This window comes from Pezoporus flaviventris, unplaced genomic scaffold (assembly GCF_033815535.1).
Source record: "Pezoporus flaviventris isolate CSIRO_AGI_PZ_B2104156 unplaced genomic scaffold, CSIRO_AGI_Pfla_v1 ptg000040l, whole genome shotgun sequence".
NCBI classification, from domain to species: Eukaryota; Metazoa; Chordata; class Aves; order Psittaciformes; family Psittacidae; genus Pezoporus; species Pezoporus flaviventris.
In genome coordinates, this window is record NW_026892588.1 from 27,735 (window position 1) to 48,638 (window position 20,904).

The window sequence follows — 20,904 nt, forward strand, 5'->3', positions numbered from 1 at the left end:
GTTTTTTACCTGCTTTCAATTCCCGCTCATATTTACGCTATAAACAAGTGAGCGAACGAAAGAAGCTGTTCTGTGCACAGTGTGATCAAGTTCCGGGGCTCCTTTTAAGAGCACAGGCTACCAACTAGACCAGCTGATGACAGAAGCAACACTGGTTCCACCTCTACCTCTGGCATTGCACCGACACCGCACAAAGATGCTGGAAAACCTCTGCTCTGCTTGTCCTGATCTTACCTACGCATCCCGCCGTGCGGCGGACAGGCTCGAGGCGCTGCGCCCCGGGCCCCGCTCCCCGAGGGCCTGACTAAACGCGGCAGTTCGGAGCCACGGGTTCCGATGAAGAACCGCGGCCCCGCATCGCCCGAACCGTGCCCGTGCCCCGCTTGCCGCTTTTACCGGCGCTGCTCCGCGGACGCCGGTCACGCAGCGCGGCCGGACGCGGCGATGCAGCCCTCACCCCGGGCTGGAGGCAGGCTCCGGTATTCGCGGCGCCAGACACCACACCCCCCCCCCCCCAAGATGGCGGCACGGTGACAGTCTGGCGCGGCCCCGCGTAACTCTATGGCCCCTCTCTCCCGGCAGCGGAAGTCGCGCGGCCGGAAGCGGCGGGAGCGGCACGAGCCGGAAGGGAGCGCTGCGGCCGCTCGCAGGTGCGGTTTCCACGGCGACCCGCGCGCGGGGCTGGGCGGGGGGTGCGCGCGGCGGCGCTCTGAGGCGGCCCCGCCGGGGGAGGGGCGCGGAGAGCGGGCGGCGGGGCCCGGCGCTGCCCCTCAGGGCGTCTTTGCCGGGCCGGGGGTTGGCCTCGGCGGGGCCTGGGGCCGCAGCAGCGGGGCCGGCTGTGGGGGTACCGGGCGGCCGGGGCTGGGCACCCGCAGCACCACGGAGAGGAGCGGAGCGTGGCCTGGCGGAGCCCCGCGGGCGGTGTGCGGCCTCGGCGCTGTCTTGCTGTCAGCGCGGGAGGAGTGACAGGAGGGCTGCAGGGGCCGCGCCCGCGGGTTAAACGCCCTTCGCCACTGACGAACGGCCATCCCGATTTGTACTTACTGAGGTACCTATCCCGGTGGGTGCGGATCGGCAGCAGCGTGTGCGCTGCCGCTATTCCAGGAGCATGCTTTACATCGGAAGCGGTGTGCACTGGGCAGGGGTTTGTGAAATCAAGCTGGATGTTGACTGGTGTCGCTAGAACCATCTGTTCGTAGGCAAAGCTCTGCAGGCGATTTTGGACTTATCAGATAAAAGCCGCGTTTCAGTTTTGGAATGTGTACAGCAACACGATACCCGTGCTCACAGAAGCTCTCCAGGTGTTACCAGCAGTCCTTACTGTTCTCAAGGCTCAGCTGAGACACGTTATTTCAGTGTTGTGGCCTTGATGCTGGGGTTGGCATCAGTGTCTAAGAAGGAGGTCCATTTTCATTTGAGCTTTTCTGAAGTGGAGCCCTTTACCAGCTTACTGCCAGGCACACCTCGCAGGACATGGCAGAAGTCGGTGCTCTCATGGCCCAGCAGGACCTGTGGCTGTGGGATGATTTATTCCCATGTCCAAGGCTGGATGCACAAGTTTCCAGAAGTCAGCCGTATTTTAAACTGCCTAACTGGAGGAAAAAGAGTTACAAATGCAGTTTTTTCCTTCTTAATTCAGACTGGGGTTTGCTTTGTTACCTCACAAAGAGCAGAGCTGGATCCCCTGTCCTTTCTGTTCACTAACAGTTGGACTTGATGATCTTAAAGGTCTTTTCCACCCTAATTGATTCTATGATTGAATTCCCATGCCTCTTGTCTCTTCTGGTCTCCATGGCATGTTTTTATTTCACTTGGAGATACTGGTCTTCCCTTTGGCTGTTGTTATCCAGGGAGTGCAGATATTTCTAATCTGCTTTTCTTTCCAGCTGCTAAAGCGGTGTTAGGGAAAAAATAAAGGACATGTTTGTCACCTATTTCACATAATAAAAGGCTTTTATTTCAGTCTTTCCAGCATGGGAAAGCAGGCTTGAGAGAGCAGCACAGCAGTTTTAGTGGCAAGAATGCAGTATGGTATATTCATGTACATGTTCCAAACAGCTGTGTATGATTTGCAGTGAATCCTACGGACCCAGGCTGAGAGAGCTGGGCTGGGTCAGCCTGGAGAAGAGAAGGCTCCAGAGAGACCTCAGAGCAGCTCCAGTGCCTAAAGGAGCTACAGGAAACCTGGAGAGGGGCTTTTGACAAGGGCAGGTAGTGACCAAACAAGGTGGAATGGCAGGGGTTGGAACTGGATGAGCTTTAAGGTCCTTTCCAACCCAAACCATTCTGTGTTTCTACAGTTTATAAGGACATGATTCTGACGGGACAGCAAACCTGTTTTTTTCTGTTGTGCTTGGCAGAAGCAGAGGTTTCACTGCACAAATACTGACTGAGCTTCCTCCTCTGCCCACAGTGAGCGGTAGGTGTAACCGTGCATGTCATGCGATGCCATCTGTCTGCTTCCCAGGTGCGCTGTAAAGCAGAGGTGTGCAGCTGAGCAAGTTGTTCTTTGGGTGTTATAGCAGGGCATTTCCATTTTCATTGTGAAAGGAAGGACATTGACAATTTAACCATGACCATTTGAACTGTCTGCAGACACTCAAAACCCACCTGGGTGCGTTCCTGTGTAACTTGCTCTAGGTGGCCCTGCCTTGACTGTTCAGGGGGTTGGACTGGGTGATCACTTCCAACCCTAACAATTCTCTGATTCTGTGACACTGAGACACAGAAAGCTACAGATATGTAACACATAAGACTTTTTTTTATATGGAGATCATCAAGAAAGAGAGAGACAAATTAGATGCAGGTTGTCAGGTGTGATATACCTGGAATTTGAGTGGGCTGGTTTTAAAGTTACAGGATGGAATAGGAAAAGAATTAGCCAGAAAAATAAGGATTAAGAAGTAAGGGAGTGCCTGGGTGGATGTTGGGTGTGTAGTAAATATACTCCAGTAGGGAGAAAACTCAAAACTTGAATTTTTGGAGAATGTAATGGAAAGCTAAGAGGAGAATTCAGGTATTCCATAAGCTCAAGAGCTGAGGGCAAGGAAATTCCACTCAGCTGTGTTGTAGTGTACAGGTTAGAGAATATGTGGTCATGGAAATACACATGGAGGACAGTAAAGAAATGGCATTTTTGGGGGGCTCATTTCTCATGGTAAGCTGTATAATTTGAGTCTGTCTTCATTATTTCATTCATTTTTCAGCTTCTAAAGTTGGTGGTACTTAGTGCATCTGGGAAATGCTTGTTTCTTCATTCCCCAGAGAAGTCCACTGTACCCTGCAGAACCTCAAGGGTTGACGAGGGAACCTTCACCTTGCCTGGCTCTTCTGACCTTGGTTAGTACACCAGCAAACACAGTATGTGACTTGACCTCCCATAAAACAGACAGTGGGCTGCTTTGCCACCTACTTTGAAATTCACGCTGCTTGTAATACCTCTTGATAGAGCAAGCAGTGTGTGATGTGGGTGTCCCAGAACAGAAACAGGTTTATTTGAAAGCATAAACGTAGACAGAGCTGGAACTGATTTAGGTTTAACTGCAGCTTAGGAGTCAGATCTTAACATCCTTGCGTCTTTTCATGTTTTCATAGTATTTTTCATTTTGTATGCCCAGGTGAGACGATGATTATGTCACTGATACACTGCATTAAATGGGCCCCTGAATCTTAAAATAGTCCTTAACATATTTGGATGTGTGAGATTCTGTATTTGTAAAAAGAGACAATGCAAAACTAACTTTTTTTTTCCTTAATGTTGTTTAAGGCTTCTTCTGTAAAATGGGAATACTTATTGCAGTTCTTGGAATCTGCTTTAGCTCTTCACTTGTAAGAGGACATTCTAAGGCTGTCACAACATCTCTAACTACAAAGTGGTCTTCAACTCCTTTGTTACTTGAAGCAAGGTAAGTGTATTGTGATTTTTTTGTTGTTGTTGACAAATCAGTATGCTTAGAGGATAACTTAATGTGTTCTCCGTTTCACTTGTTTTGTGTGCTTTGGGCTCTGGTCATTATTGACTCTTTGGCAGCAATAGTAACACTCAGTTGAACATGATCATTGCTGTGCTTGGGGAGATGGGATGAATATTTTAGAGTAGTAGTTTTTGGTGGGTAAATTCTTTCATTGTGCATGAGAACAGTAATAATAATGAATAATTCCACAGTATTTTTTACCTTGCGAAGTTTTACCTACTCAAAGCACTAGACTGAGAAGTTTAGCGTAGTCTCATAAGATTCCATAGTAGAAGTTTTTTTACTTCAACTATGACTGTAGGTTTTGATACTTATCTGCTGTTGCTTGCATACGTAAAGCTTGAGTTTAACTTTGTTCAAGGGAACTGTGCATTGATTATCTAAAGTCAGCTTCTTTGGTAAGGGAGTTGTGCAGATCAGCCTGGGGAGATTTCTTTTACAGTACTAATGACCTTTTTCCCCTCTTTTTTTTAAAGACATTATTTAAAAAGAAAACATGTAAAAATACATTTTAAACGAAACAGAGAGCAAAATGCTGTCTTTACACTGCTAGTCTACTTAGCACTTCAGAAGTCCTCATTGTTTCATTTTGCAGTGTTCTCGTTTGGAGATGTCTATGCAAAACAGGACTTCTAGATGTTTGTGTGTGTGTTTAACTTTGTATCACTTAAGGAATAATTCTTAATCACATAAAAATTCTGGCTGTTATTACAGATTGGTTCACATGAGAATAGCTGAGCACTGATGGATTTTGTTCAAACAGGCACAGCTTTTGGCTTTGGGATAGGTGTTTCCCTGGTGAAATTACTTTTCTATAACCTTCCCTATAGAAGCTGAAGTTTGAGGACTGAAAAATCCTTTCCCAATAATATGCCAGGATTTGAATACCCCATCAATGCAAGCCATTTTTGGTGTAAAAGGTCACCCTAAGAGACTGAAATAGTAAGCAAATAATCAAAATCATGTGCCAAAGGCTCGATATTATAACCTAACCATTATGTTCAAAGATTTTGGGTAGGTAGGATGGTTCATATGGGAGGAATTGCAGGATGATACAGCACTGCAGTGTAAAATCATTCCTGCTGTTCAATTTACTTAGCCCAGCACTGCAATTCATCGCCCAGATGTTCAAGAAGTACTTACCACCTCAGGTGAGGACAGAAATGAACACAAAAGCTATCGTGGCAGCCAGTGGGCTCTACATCTTCTGTTATAGCATCCATTCGCATATGAAGCATGTTACAAGTTTAGACAGCATAAAGTATTTGTTCTTAGCAATGTTTAGAGAATTATTTTACTATTTAATGTTGTATATCTGCCTAATCATATGCTTAATAGATGGGGAATTACAATATCATGATTTGAAGCTGTGGCTTCTCCTTTTGCTGATTTAAAAGCAAACAAACTCACCAAGTCCTGTAGCTCCAAAAAACTAGAGTTTGTTGCAGCAAGGTAAACAAAAATATATGTCTGCCATAAAAAACACCTAGCAAAGAAATGCGTTAGAGGGGAGAGCTCCCATGATATACGCTGGTATCTGTTAGGGGTCTTTGAGAGATTAACAGGTGCCTTACAAGCTTCTTTTGTGTCGTCTGTGTTAGTCCTGGCCTGCTACTATTATCTGTTTGTTTGGGGACATTTTTACCTTTCCTAGTCTGCTTTTTCTAGTAACCTGTGATTGCCTGGTAGAGGTAAACATATGGTAAGAGCTAACTTTCCGTAAAGCTTTACAAAGTATTACAGTTGTAACTTGAGAGACAAGTCCTACGTGTAGCTAACTCAACTCTTCTCACTCAGTGAATTTTTATCAGAAGAAGGTCAAGAAAAATTCTGGAATTTTGTAGAAGCCAGTCAAAATATTAAGACATCTGAACATGATGGTAAGTTTTTCATGTTTTTTTTTGCTGGATGATGACTGATAGATGACATGGTTGAAAAATAAACCACAATGTTTTATCTTTCATTGTGTTCATATTGTAAAAGTCAAATGAGGACTGATTTCAGTAATAATTTTACTACAAGGTGCTCAAAACATCTGTTTTGACAAAAGCTGTAGTGGGTAAGTCTGAAACGTGTTTTGCTTGCCAGTTTCTATTTCAACATGGAATATTAATACTATAAATGCTTTTTATTTGTGTTTCTATTTATCAAATTAAATGGGAGCTCTTAACTGTTTCCTGCCTCCCTATGTTTGTGTCCTCTGCCAGTGTATTTAAGTGTACTGTCATGGATTTCAATTGAAGGTCACTCTCATCCAGCTGCAGAACTCGCTGTAATGAAAATTGAGGAGGAATGGACATGTGCATATTTACAATTAATGTCATGGGCTTCTGTTAGTATAAATCACAATTAGGATTCACAATTAGTAATCAAAATTAGGATAAAAAGCCCCTCTTTGATACGAATATGGTATGGAAAGAAAACTGCTTGTACTCTGACTTTGCAGGTAGTGATTATACTTCTTACCATGAAATGCTGAAAGCAGCCTGCCGCAGTCTGTCACCTTTGCAGCAGAACTTGTTGAAGTTTTCCTTGGCTTTACGGTCTTATTCTGCAACCGTTCAAGCTTTTCAACAGGTTAGTACATGAAATCTTCAAATGATTTATACAGCATTACCTAAAGCCCAGGAAGGAACAAGCTGTGTAAGGAGACATTTGATAGCATAACAGACGTATCTGCTAATTTCAGTGAGTGCCAAATTTGCGTCCATCTGTGTAGAGTAGACAGAAGAATTGGGATTTCAACATGTCTTCGTATCATTGATGCCCACTGCACTAACAATTGTGTGAAGATTTGTATGAGCTGCTTTGTTGAAACCTGTGATGCTGCTGCTGCTTTCCCTGTTATTCAGTTGTACTTAGTTGAAGGTAGTAACCCACGAATATATAGCTCTAATGTTTACATAAGTTGTACTTTGTTCTTTCTCAAACTCATTACAAACTATGTCACATTATAATGTGCTTTATTTAGGTAATTCTAGAAGACCTCTTCCTTTTGTCATCTGGAATCATTTTGTCATTTGATGTTTAAGAAATATAGAGGTTTCTGATGTGTAATGCAAAAGAGACCTCAACCAAACACCCTACAATTGCAAGCCTTGCTTTTTGTACCTAGAATCAATAGTACAGTTAATAGTAATAGTCTGCAGAAATATTTATAATAATACTTAACTCTCAATTTTGCAATTTCTACCTTGCATTTAAACGATGTAATAAATAGCAAAGAAGTACTAGTTTAGGCTTTAGGAAATCAAAGAAGACTGACTGCACAGAGAGCTATGCTGTTATCATTTTTGCTTGTTCTAAAGGCAGACATTTAACCTACTCTATCACAAATATTTTCATACAGATAGCAGCAGATGAACCTCCGCCAAAGGGCTGTACCCTGTTTTTTGCTGTGCATGGGGATAAGACATGTGAATTTGAGTTGCTTGGAAACCTTTTAGAGGGAGCTTCAGAAAGGTATTTGCTGTTGCATCACTGGATTAGCGCTTAAAATTTAACCTAGTTAGACTTACTGCTGTAAAGAGATAGAATAATTGTTTCTACATTGTTCAGTGCTGCTTTATACTGTCCACTGCTTGCACACAAGTGGCAGTCTCTTATTTCTTATTAATCCAGATTGGAATGATTGTTTTCATATCACTTGCTCTGATATTATGCTAGGAAGAGGAATGCGCACAGGAAAAGTGGGAAACCATTTGCTGAAGTACATTAGGAGTTCTCAGGAATATGTAAAGCCTTTAGTATGTCGGGTGACTAGAAAGAGCTGGGCTACATATTAAAATGATGGTTAATATAACAGAGATGGTTTCATGAATGGCTTGAAACATGCACAGTATTTTTCTCTGTACAATCTTCTCAGCATTGACAAAGAAAACTATTACCACATGATGTAATACAAGATCAGATTTCTTTACAAGGACAGAACTTCACTTTAACTTTTAGTAACAACAAGAAACCGTAAAATGTAATAAGCTCTTTAGAATAAAACAAAACCAACAAAACAAAACCCAGCCAAACTCAAACCCTTAAATTTCAGTTTGTCTCCATAGTAATTCTGGTAGTTTTGGGTTTTGTAAGCATAAGGGGTTTCTGCTCAATGTGTAGACATCGGTAGCTCACATGCTGTTCTGTTGACTCACTGGGAATATTTTAAATACTTCATTTTATCTTAGACAAAATTTAAATACCCAAGTTGAAAACAGTCTTCTCATTCAGTTTTTTGTTTGTATATTAACCAAGGACAGGGTTGTTGCTCCAGTTTGAGTTCCTGGAACGTTTGCTCTGTTAGCCTTTTACTTTTTTATACAGAATTTATGATTGAGCACTTGGGGCACAGAAGTTAATTGGAAGTTTAAGGGAAGTGGTCAGTTTTTAAAATAAGGATCATGTTAGGTTCAAACCAGCACCTTGCTACTTGCTTCATTTTCATATGTCCATTTTTAAACAAGCTTTATCAACATGCATCGAGTGCTGCCAACCTTGATGATCTGTATGAATAGCTTGATGTAAGTATTCAGTGAAGACATGAACAGTGATTCAACATGAAAAAAAGAGATTTTGCTTCTTGCGCTGAGTGAAGAAATGCTGTGAAGTACAGTGTGCTAATCTCCAATGTTTATTCTTAGGCCAAAGCCATTTTTGTTCAAAGGTGATCACAAGTACCCAGTGTCAAACCCTGAGAGTCCTGTCGTCATACTTTATGCTGAGATTGGCTCAGAGGAGTTCTACAGAAACCACAAGAAGCTTGTTTTAAAGGCTGAGGCAGGGGAAATCACTTATGTCCTCAGACACTATATTGCTGTAAGTATATTTGTGTGTTGTTACAGAGGTATTTGACATGGAAAAAGCAACTGACCTGGGTTTTATGAAAAGAAAACTGGCCAACTTTGTTCCCTTTAAACTGACATTTGCATAATGTGTTGCTGCTTGATATTTATTTGGAATACTCAAAAGTTTGTTTTCTATTGCATGTACCTGAGGAATACATAATATTTTAAACCTCCTGCTTTTTTAAATAGGAGGATCATTTGATTTTACAAATGCAGAGTTAAACTCCAGATTAATTATAGGCTTTAATCTAAAAAAACTTTGCTTCACCTATATTAGATTACAGGAAACAATCAGATCTTTCCACAGGCAGGCCACTTAGTTACTTGATCTGAAAAGCAAAGATTAACCTGAACGCTTTCAAATAAAGGTGCTATTTCCACAGCAGATGGTTCTGTAATAATACAGAACTGCTTACCAGTCCTAATGCATTTTGTCCTGATTTCCACCCCCCTCCCCTAAATTGCCCATTACCACTGGATTAGTGTTTAAAGCTACATTTCAAAAGCTCTGAGAAATTTATTTGACTTTTTTCCTGCATATTGTTTAATACTGCTAAAACCTGCAGTATAGCAGCTAGTTAGTAGCCAGACTTCAATGCAAAAAAAGCATTAGCTGATTCACTTTTAATGATCTTTGCACTTTATTATTAATAAAGTCATATTCTTGCATATGCCACTTACTTTTAAAAAGGTATTTGTTTATCAGTGTTGGATGGAGTACTTACATTCAAAATTAAGTGTACTGCACAAGAGATCTGTATACAGTTGTGGGACTCCTGTATACTTCAGAATACTTCTAAGAAGTCATCACACTTGTTTCCCATTAAAAACAGAACTAATTATACATCTCTGTTGAGTCGCTGACTTACTACTTTTTTGTAATGAATGTTTCATTTCTGAACTTCACAGCTGAAGTTCCTTTTCCTCCTCTTACTTGATTTGATGATGTGAGTCTGTCCTGTCCTATTTGGCTTATGCTGAATCCTGAAAACATCGTTTTGTGTTCCTCTTTACTTTGTGGTTTTCAGTGGTTTTCTTGTCCACGAGGTATCTTTGCTCACTGAAATTAAAAAAATTCTATTGAAATACAGCAGGAAATATAATATTACAATATATACTACAGAATCATTCATTGTGTTTTCCTCACTTCTCTATTACCAGTTATGTCTGAAATGTATACCACCTAGAGCTTTCTTACCTTTGGGCAACGGCAGCCTTTCATTTGTGCATCAAACCAAAGAGTGGCAATACTGTACCGTTTGCTTTTCCTTACAGAATCCCAGTAAAGAAAAAGTCTACCTCTCTGGCTATGGTGTGGAACTGGCTATTAAAAGTACAGAATATAAGGCCAAGGATGATACACAGGTGAAAGGTGAATTATTACTTTAAGTATGTTAATGTGAACATCTTAATTTTTCAAAGATAATTTTGTATGGTTTTTACATGAATAACTGTTTACCTGAAAAAAAAAAGGTAAAAACCTCTGGGTTGCAATGAGAACAGTTTAATAATTGAAATAAAAGTAAAATACGATAATAATAACGAGGAGCAGAAGGAATAAACAATACTTGACAACTAGAACATCAGTGTTTTCTCAGCACTATTATACTAAATCCAAAATACAACACTGTTCCAGCTACTAGGAAGAAAATTAACTCTATCCCAGCTGGAACAAGGACAGGGTCTCCTCCAGCTCCTGTCTGATTTTATGAATGTTCTGACTGTGCAGTCTTTTATTGATGACTGTTTTGGCTTGCCCAGGAGCAAACACTCATCAAAAGGTCAGGATCTTGAGTTCGACTTTAGCATAAAACATCTAGATTGGAGTTGGCTTCTGTCCAGCTAATTAGAAGATCGTGTGAGTCTTGCACAGATTTATTTTTGATGTTTAAACCCAGAATTGGACTTCACTCAGATGTTACTATTTTATCATGGTTTTTGGAGCTAAAATCAGGGCTGTGATCACAACTGAAGTTTAGCAGTTGCTCTGCATGTCATGTCCTGAAAGCTTCTAGGTCCTAGTGAATTCCTCTGAAATGCTTAGCTCTCTGAGATATCCACTTATCTTAAGCTTTTTCTTCTCAATAATCCAACTTTGTTTCATTTCAGCTGTTACTATGTTCATTTGTAAAGGTAATGTCTCTTCAATAAGGTTTAAAAGTTAAATCTGAAACTCGCCCTTTCCTTCTTCTTTTTGGTTTCTGCAGTGTATTTTTGTTAAACTAATCAAAATGAGTGCAAGAACTGTTTCTGAACAGCTTGGTAACAATAGTGTTATCTTATGTGTTTACAGGCACAGATGTGAATGCTACAGTAATAGGTGAAAATGACCCTGTTGATGAAGTGCAAGGATTTCTGTTTGGAAAACTAAGGTAGAACTTCTAAGTTGTTGATCTCTGTCATATCAGAAAACATGTAGAGATGCTGATGGTTTTTGCTCCTTATTGTTTTTTAAATGCCTGAGTTATTCACTGATATAAGCAGCATACTTTTCCATATGTTAGTTTCTTAGAATTAGCAGCAGACTCGCTTTTAGGAAACCCAAGAAATTGTTTTACCCTCATACCCTTTTAGGCAGTTGTATCCTGACTTGACAGAAGAGCTGAAAGAGCTTAGAAAACACCTCGTGGAAAGTACCAATGAAATGGCACCTTTGAAAGTATGGCAGCTACAAGGTAATCTATATGAGGGTTTCACTGTTGTATTGCAAAACCTTAATGTAAACTTATCTTCTTGTGTACTACACAGATGAGGTTGCTAGTGGCTGCATACAGTTGAGAGAGCTTGACTGAAAATTCCTGCATTGGAAAATTCTGGATTTTCAAAAGTACCTTTGTAATCTCCTGTTGAGATAGCTTTTAGAAAAGATTGTTTCACAGGACTTCTGAAATGAGGTTTGCTTTCTATACTGTGAAGTACAGTAAGCCACCTGCTCTTAAACTGACCATTTTGTATGATCTGCTAAATGCAGAAAAGCAAAGGAAATGCAAAGTTTCTTTCCGTGGTCACATGCTTGGTGTGGAAAGCTGAGATTTCTCAACACCAAAGAAAAACCGTATTTCAAAAGCATCTGCATATACACAACTCTGGCCTGTTTTCCTGGGAATCATCTGTAGAGGCCTGTGGAAAAGCTTTTTGTCCTCTGGAAAAAAAGAGTAACTGAAATGCTGAGCATACGTTATAGTCACAGAGAATCTACTTATATCCAACAGATGGCTGTTTGTATTTCTAGCTTGTAGATTTCTAGCTTCTAACAAGTACCCAGACTCCTTCTGAAGGGCAGATCCTCCCACCTCAGCCAAAACAAAAAGGTGGTGGTCTGGACTCACTGCAGCAACCTGTGGACAGGATACATTTGAAAGTGTTACTTACTTCAAGGCAACAAATATACGTTGAATAAAGGAAGATGTTTGTTGTTTTTTTTAAGTATCTAAAGGTGCAGCTAGAAAACAAATTTTCATAGGTAACAAATAAGCAAAACCAGTCAAAAGCTAAAGTGAAGATGACTGCACTGCCTTGTTTTCAGTTTACAGTTCTCAACTTCTGTTTTCTTTCACTTGTAGATTTAAGTTTTCAAAGTGCTGCTCGCATTTTGACTGCTCCCCCTGTGGATGCTTTGATGGTCATGAAAGACCTGAGTCAGAACTTTCCTACTATGGCCAGGTAACTTTAATTATGAGTTCTAGGAAGTTTTCTTACTATCTTTTTCCTGAGACAGGCAGCATTGGGTTAATGTCCAAGTTTCCATTTGACTGGAAGCAAACACTGGGGAATGTTTGGGTAGAGAAGTTCTTCAGCCTAGGGTTACAAAGAGGATCTCTTGCAGTGTTTTTCTTGGATGGCAGTTGATGTGGACAGGCAGAAAATTTACAGAATTATCCATGGTATTTTGTTGTGAAATGCTTCTGAACATTTTGCATCAAGTCCTCAAGAATTTATTGGATAGGTTTTCTGTTTGGTGGCTTTAAGGTTTATCCATTCACTAGATCCCAGTCTTCTTCTGGATCTACTCTGCCAAAACGCCCAGTCAATCTCATGGCAGAGACTTATGTGCAATCCCACTGTTTTTGCACTTTGTCCATGTCTTGAGCATATTCAAATTCATTTCAAGAAATTCAGTCATAATCTGGCCTGCCCAACCACTCTAGAAATATATTTCTTCTGATAAATGAGATGACCTGGGCTGTGAAGATGTTATTATAGTAGCTCTTCCTATTTGAGTAGGTGGAGATACACCTGAAAATACAAAGAAGCTGAATTCTGATTTCCCACTAACTGATGTTAAGATTTGTCCTATTTATATCTTCTTGAAGTAGGCACTGCAGTCTCATTGTGGTTTTAGTCATGTATGTGAGCTGTACTTGCCTGTTCTGTGATGATGCAATTACTAGACACAATAATGTAAGGAAAGGAATGGGAACCCACCATGAGGAGTGAAATCCCCCTATTTTCTGCTGCCAGCCTCCACCTCCACCTTTCTGGCAGCTGCCTGCTTTTATTATAGTTAATATGAAATTAGATACTGGCACTTGGCATGTGGTTCTCATTTTTATGTTCTGTTGAATTATAAAATGTAAGGAAAAATAGTGCATCCTACTGTTTAATGGTACCACAAAGTGCAAGTGAATGCAGGTCTTTATACTAGGAGACTAAATATATTCATAGATGAGGTACAAAAAGTAGGATAAGTAGGTATTTATCCATTAGATTATTCACAATGTGATGTTTTTATTTATGTAGAGCCATAACGAAAACAGTTGTTTCTTCGGAACTCAGAGCAGAAATTGAAGAGAACCAAAAGGTAATGCTTCCAGAAAGTAACATAGTGCTTTTGCGCTTATGTTTTAGTATAAATTCAAACTTTGAAAATAATGATTCTATTTAAAAGTTTACATTTTGCTCAAAAAATTGAGTTGGTATTTTCACACACACCTGTGTCTTAGTGTGCATCTAGGAATTAAAAAAGTGGTGGATTTTCAGACATGGATTAGGAACACAATTTAGCTTGTATGCTCAAATATGAATATATTGTCATAAATTCTTTGAGTGAGATGACTGTATTGGGGAATGGTGATACGGGGTTTTGTTTGCAGAGCTGCCCCTACAATGGCTGTTCACAGTAGTCAAGTGTTCTGATAGTTATTTGGCGAGTATTTGTTCATGCGTATGAAAGTGACCTTCTGTTCTGTATCCGGATTAAGAATGTGGTACCTGCATTTATTTATCTTTATAAAATTAACTTTCAATACAATTAAAGTACTATGTTGTTAACCCTGGAGAAAAAAGAAAACATACAGTGCAAGTGTTCTTAGGATTTCCATGCAGAGTGTCTTAATGTGATCTGCAGAATGGGACTGGGTGAAAATGAAGCAGTAGAAATTGTGATGTGTGTGTCACATCAGTCTTTGTTTCCAAGTTACGTGTTTGTAGTGATGACTTGCCAGCAAGCTTTTATAAAGACAGTATGTTTCTTGCAGAACTGTGCCTGCTGGGTGGCCTTCTTTCAGTCTCTGACCTAGTTCTTATTTGAGTGGTGCAGCAGATGTGTCAAGTCTGAATGCCATAAGCACTACTTGTCCAGGGTAACAGTTAAAAAGAGGTTGGCTTCAAGTTAGGTTTAGATTGTATTCTGGACTTCTCCAAAGCACCTAGATACTAGAAGTGCGAGTGCTTTTTGGTGGAAGTTGTTAGAGTCAAAATGTAATTATATTTTTAGATTATTTTAAAATGTCTGAGCTAGATGGAATGTAGCTTGTCAGAAAGCTATTTAAAAAGCAGATCTATTAAGCATTTTCTTACAGTTCTGAGAATGTAGAAGAAATGTAGTTCTCATTGCCCAATTTGAGATGGTGCTTAGATTCCTAAATTCACTGGTGTTTACGTATAAGTCACAGAATAAACTTGAACCCTTCTGCCATGGCTTAGAATGATTTATATTTTGTGCAAGAAAATGGTTCCAATGCTTTGAGAGTGAAACTAGTGAAGGAATAAAATTTAGCAGCTACCCAAGTAAGTGTACATGTGCTTTGAAACAGGAACACAAAAAAATGGGCCTGTGAAGGACCCCGAGGTCATTGAGTAGGCTCTGGTGTTGCAGAAAAATGTTTCAACAGCTCTGCTGTGTACTTGGCATCAGCAAAGCACTGGCAAATAAAAAAGTAGCCAGTTGGGAATTTTCTACAGACTTTTGTACAGCATTTTGTACAGTTAAAATACCCCTGGTAGTGCAGTATGGATAGAGTGCAAAATGCAAGTTTAAAATGGCAATGAAAACAAAGCCAAACAACAGCTTTTACTGTATGATCTATGCTGATCTATTCGCACATTTTAGTCTCGCTTGGTATTAATAGGAAAAATACGAAGTATATTAAGTACACACTTATGTCTTTATCTAATAAATGATATTTGGCTAGTCTAGTAGTAAATGCCAAGGTACCTGACATCTACTTACAAGTCCATGGAGATTCCTGTTCTCAAAGAGAAATTCCTTGTTGTTCAATAGGGATAAAATCAGAAAAGAAGGGATGCAATTTGACACTGCTGTCAAGTGTGGTCCTGGAAGGGACAAGGTATAGAATATAAGTGCAAATGAAAGCTACCTGGTGGCTTTTCTGTTACATGTTAGATCACACTGGTCCGCAGGTAAATCCATGATTTTGTGGATTCATTTTTACTCAAGGTTTAGATCCAGATCTGGCTAGATCTAACCCTGCCCTTTAAGGCTATTCTTGGCATGACTCAGTTTGTGGGGGTATTATTTGATAGTGAAGTTTACTGCTATTAGTAAGTTAGTTTACTATATAAATTGTATCTTTTTGTGGATAATTAACACTGCATGTACTCAGCTCTTCTCTGGGAGTCTTTATTTAATAAAATACATAAATTGTTCCCAATTAGATGCTGCTTTCCTGTTGTTGGTACTTCACTATTCCTCTGTTTGTTTTGCTCGCATTCCTCATGATATTAGTGTTTTTCAGTGTACAAATACTATATTTCTCCTCCAGTGTTCATAGTGCCTCTTCATAGTATTTTGTAACTGGTACTGCAAGACAAGAGCTACTGAAGAAAGCAGTGCCGTTTTTCAGGTTTTAAACATGCTAGAGTTGGGAAATCTGTTCCAGGAGGACTGTGTTTTATTCACCTCTCCCAGTTCAAAACTGTTCTCTGTGATGGTGCCTCAATTCAGGGACAACTACCCATTCAAATGGGGTATTGCTTAGAGGTACCTGACAGAAATTCCAAAATATTGGTAAAGCTTTTTCCACTGGTGTACTTCCTGGTTTTGGGGAGGTCAGACTACAATGGCAGCTCCTGTACTTGACGACATACCCACTAGATCAGGACTTAACTGGTACCTTAAACACAGTAGTTCTACTAGAGAGTACCATGCAATATCCAGCTGTTTATGTCTGTTCTGCCCAAAACTGCATGTTAAAGAGCTAAGACAAGTATTTTTAATTATTTCATCTGAGTATATTTAAAAAGTCAACTCAGGGACTTCCCAGTGCACTGCTGAATCATGTAGAAAGAAACAGCTGATTTAAGTATCTATGCACTAAATAGTTTCAGTTGTTTTTTCATCTGGTACAGGTGTGTGCACAAAGTCAGGCAAGACTGCAGTTGAGAAGCAATGGGATGCAATTTGTAATGCTATAAGGGAGATATAATCCACAATTCAGCACATTAAACACTCTAGTAATGATTTTTCTGTGCAGAGCATTCTTCTAATGATTGTCTACTTTCTTTCAGTATTTCAAAGGAACATTAGGATTGCAACCAGGAGATTCTGCCTTGTTCATCAATGGACTGCTTATTGATTTAGACACTCAGGACATATTTAGGTAGGAATGTTACATTTTTCAGAATAATTTTATCCTATTTAGCAGCTTGCATCCTGCTTGTACATGGATGATAAGGTCATTTAAGAGAATTTTGAACCTTCTTCATGAAGTCTGTATCTAGACTAGGTTTAAATGTTAAGTACTGAAAAAAGCCAATCATGGTTCCTTCTCTTATGCAAGTGCATTTCTAACAAAAATCCTGATGAAAACTGGAATACCCTTGAAGACCGGAATGCGAGGTCACCTTTGTACTATCCTTTTTATCTGTGCTCTGAATAGCAAAATTCTGGTCTCTAAACACAGTCACCACACAGGTTTTATTCTGAAGACAGCAGACTGATTCTCAAAGGATAAACCATTGTAAATTCTTCATCTGAAACCCACCCTCCTGGTTAAAATTTGCTCCAATAATATGGAATTGAAATACATATGTATATCATGCTTTAATTATTTCATGTAGTTTTCCCTAGAATTACAATGTAATTGAATATGTTTAAGTTAGTTCAAGCTTCTTAGGACAGTTAGAAATAGGAAGAAATAAGAAGTAATGCACAGACATTACCCCTTAGGGTAAGAGCAAGTTATTTACCTTGTCTTTAAAATTCATCAATGATTTCTCTTTTCCTTCCAGCTTAATTGATGTGCTGCGCAATGAAGCCCGTGTTATGGAAGGCCTACACAGCTTAGGAATTGAGGGGCTTTCCCTGCACAATGTTCTGAAGTTGAACATCCAGCCATCAGACTCTGATTATGCTGTGGACATCAGAAGCTCTGCTATTTCAGTGCGTATGGCTTTTTAGAAGAGAGATTTTATGTGTTGTTGGGCTGTTCATGGGAACTTGGGATCTTATCTCACCATCAGCTCTGAAACTGCAGTAAAGAAAGAAAGATATAATTAGCTCTTTTTAAAAAGCTTAACATTTTATTCATACAGATCTCAATATAGTGTCTGATCTGAAAATAGCAGCAGGATATTTTCAGCACATATATATATATATGTATCAGCAGGAGGACTGTCAGTCATTTAAATGCCTGTATTTTTTCCTCAGTGGATCAACAATCTGGAAGTTGACAGTCGGTATAATTCCTGGCCTTCCAATGTGCAAGAACTGCTGCGTCCCACGTTTCCAGGAGTGATCAGACAAATCAGAAAAAACTTCCATAATTTCGTAAGTAGTAACCTCACTAGAAACGAAATGTGTGCTGTTTTTTCAACAGCAGGGACATTAGCTTTTGCAACTCACCTACTACATATAAGCTGCATTCCCTGTCACTTAAATATCTTGAGATGGGTAGTTTCTCTAACAGGTTTTGTTCTACTTGTACTAGTAAGTTGTGGCTGAGATTCAGAGATTACTGAGCATGATTTTGGCATCTATTAGCTGCCAAAAACTGCTTCATCAGTGGAAAAAACTATCATCTGCTGAGTGAGAATGCATTTCAACTTTGTGGTAGTACCTGAATCCTCAAATTTGGTAATTAGTAGCTTCCAGCCAGGGTCAAGACCAACTCAGGTACTTCAGTGGCAAAGCATTCTTGCACCAAGACTTTAAAAGATGGTCAGCGGCCCTCAGCTTAATCCTAGGTGTCCTTTTAGTCTCTAGGTAAACTGCTTAAAATTAGATCTAATAAGGACTTTGTAAATTATGTACTGTAATTCATGTCATGTGGCCCTATATTAAAAAGGACTCCTGTGATTAGTGGCAAACAGGGACCTGAATCACCTCAAACTGCCAGTATTAATACGTTATCTTTTTCTCTGGAGTTTAGTACTTCTAACATTGAAATTAAGTAAAAAGACAACACTTGGCATGAATAAAGGGCCCTAAATTTATTCTGGATGTCCTGGTTCTCCCTGGCTTTGGGCTTGCTTTGAGCATGTCTTAGCAGCATCAGCTCTCCAGGGGGCTGAGCAAAGCAGTGCTGTGTTCCTCAACTCCAACAGATTATCTCCCATGCACATAGTGAAGACTGCATTAATTAAGGGTGGATTTGTGTACTCACAGAGGCAGAAACTTAGATGCTAGCATATACTTGGGGTAAAGATACAAAGTACATAAGAAGTCTGATCTTTTCTGGTTAAAGGAGTGGTTTAGACTGGGTATTTCAGATAATGGACCTAAAGACTTTAGAAGAAACTATTAAGGCCTCACCTAAGTAGGACTGATGATAATTCTGCGCTGAAACGTGAATGAAGCTATCTCTAATCAAAAACTTCTTAAGGGAATAGAGACTTCTCACTTGCAATTTGTACACAGGTGCTGATAGTAGATCCTGTTCACGAGACGACTGCAGAATTACTGAATGTGGCAGAGATGTTCTTCAGTAACCACATCCCACTGAGGTAACTGCTGTGTTTTAACTGGAATTTTTTTACATGACTTTTATTTTTCTGACGCTTGCAAATGTAAAATTCTCATTGCTAGAGCACTGTGGAAAAGTTCCATGTTTTGTATTGGTGGTGGGGGAGTGCATTTATTAAGTATTGGTTCTTATTTCATTTTCTTTTTTAATATAACTTTTGCTATTCGCAAAACAGAGTTCAGTTTCTTTAACAGTCAAAAAAAAACCTAAAAGCAAGTACATTAGATGAAAGAGAGATGAAACGCAAGACTCTGATGGGATTCACTGTTAGAGATTGTATGTCTTAAGTTTGACTGCTGGCCTCCATGCTCGAAATCTTATCAGTCTATTCCAGAAAAATCCTTTATCTAAGATGCTGATCACAGCTGACAGTTGTATGCAGAATCGATGATTTATTAGTATAATAGCTTAATGATCTGGGGATTTGTTTGATTGCAGGATAGGACTAGTCTTTGTGGTTAATGACTCAGAGGATGTTGATGGACTTCAGGATCCAGGTGTTGCCCTCCTTAGGACATACAATTATGTGGCACAAGAAATGGACAATAATTACGCTTTCCAGACTGTCATGTCTGTAAGTATTCATTTAAAATGGACACTAACATGTTAACATTTTCTGTGTACGTGAGACTATGTTAATGTGCCAATATGTAGATAAGGGAAGAAATTCTGACTGTTAGCATTCAGAGTACCTCTGAACACTAGTACCACACAACACATGCTGCTCTGTGAAGTGCTTCTGACCTAAGTTTAACAAGCAAGAGTAGGTATAATGTGACACTTAACACTTATGCACAGTTTTCTGATCCTGCTTCTTTGCTCATTCTGCCAGTCAGTTCTGAACCGCTCTATCCCTTCAATATTATAATTTGTTTTGAACAGTTCCTGCTGCATACTTTTGCCACATCAAAGCATAATCTATGTGCTAAGTAAATGCAGTTTTGCTTGTGGTTTGACACTGTTGTACAAATCAGCAATCTGGGGCATACTGTAACTTTAAACTGATGGTGACCTTAAGAAAATTATTTTTATTCTCATTTGACTTGGTATGTATTTGTAAGTCAAAGTAAAATCTTGTACCTTCAAAAGGGAACCAATTACCTACTTTACATGTGAGGTCTGTTGTATTGTTTAAAAACATGTCTTGGGTTCTGAAAGGGAAGGGTAGTTCTTTGGATGTGCTTTACTTGAGCCTTTTTTCCCTCCCTAAGCACTACCTTTCCCCCTCAAATAACTTTTCTAATTAAAGATGCAAGTTATTACATAAGGAAATACATTATATTTACCTCCTTCCAATCTCACTAGAATGACAACAAGGTAAAAGCAAGATAATTCTAAGCACTACAAGTACTTAGGAGCTGTTATTGTAGCTAATAAACACAAATACATGTTTTGCAGTCTTGCTCTTAATGCCTCCTTATAATTACTGGAACACAGATGGCAGGTCAGCTTACCTTTGATAAGGACAGACACTTTACAGTTGCAGCTGTAAACTTGTATTTGTATCCCCCTTTCAGATATATAACAAAGTAAAAACAGGAGATCAGCTCAAAGTGGAGCATGTGGTTAGTGTTCTTGAGAAACAGTATCCTTATGTGGAAATCAACAGCGTTCTGGGAATTGATTCTGCCTATGATCAAAACAGAAAGGTAAGAATTCAGGAATTAGAGGGGTTTTCACTTTCTTTGCTTCAACAGTTTTAGAAATACAGTTATGTACAATTTCTTGATCCAGTTCTCTTACAAGCCATGTACCTGCTTCGTTGTTACATTGAGTGACTTGTAGTAATACTTCAGTAATTATGTTCAGCACAAAGCTTTATATACTGTAATACATATTTTTAAAAATCTGTATGTATAGCACTAGAACCGAGTAGAAACATTCTTAAAA

General features: G+C 39.5%; 1 protein-coding gene and 1 long non-coding RNA gene across 6 annotated transcripts in view; one reads left to right on the top strand and one right to left on the bottom strand.

Annotated features, from left to right (window-relative positions):
* Positions 1-512: 512 nt before the first annotated feature.
* UGGT1 (UDP-glucose glycoprotein glucosyltransferase 1) overlaps positions 513-20,904 on the top strand; it is a 44,249-nt gene continuing 23,857 nt past the window's right edge. For 4 of the 5 annotated variants that reach the window (XM_061465384.1, XM_061465382.1, XM_061465385.1 and 1 more), the window contains exons 1-18: positions 513-650; positions 3,207-3,339; positions 3,767-3,905; positions 5,772-5,854; positions 6,421-6,551; positions 7,324-7,436; positions 8,606-8,780; positions 10,085-10,181; positions 11,103-11,181; positions 11,384-11,484; positions 12,373-12,472; positions 13,550-13,610; positions 16,559-16,650; positions 17,282-17,432; positions 17,700-17,819; positions 18,909-18,994; positions 19,453-19,588; positions 20,532-20,663. In XM_061465384.1, coding sequence (XP_061321368.1) covers positions 3,781-3,905; positions 5,772-5,854; positions 6,421-6,551; positions 7,324-7,436; positions 8,606-8,780; positions 10,085-10,181; positions 11,103-11,181; positions 11,384-11,484; positions 12,373-12,472; positions 13,550-13,610; positions 16,559-16,650; positions 17,282-17,432; positions 17,700-17,819; positions 18,909-18,994; positions 19,453-19,588; positions 20,532-20,663 — 1,782 coding nt within the window. In that variant the 5' untranslated portion in view covers positions 513-650; positions 3,207-3,339; positions 3,767-3,780. Of the gene's footprint in view, positions 651-2,397; positions 2,420-3,206; positions 3,340-3,766; positions 3,906-5,771; positions 5,855-6,420; positions 6,552-7,323; positions 7,437-8,605; positions 8,781-10,084; positions 10,182-11,102; positions 11,182-11,383; positions 11,485-12,372; positions 12,473-13,549; positions 13,611-16,558; positions 16,651-17,281; positions 17,433-17,699; positions 17,820-18,908; positions 18,995-19,452; positions 19,589-20,531; positions 20,664-20,904 lie in introns of those variants that run through there. The other variant, XM_061465383.1, reaches the window with a different exon arrangement.
* LOC133275433 (uncharacterized) lies at positions 6,460-20,578 on the bottom strand. The gene is made up of 4 exons (XR_009745523.1): positions 20,469-20,578; positions 15,246-15,364; positions 9,744-9,869; positions 6,460-6,591 (listed from the first exon to the last, which is right to left on the bottom strand). It is a non-coding gene; the product is annotated as an uncharacterized LOC133275433 (long non-coding RNA).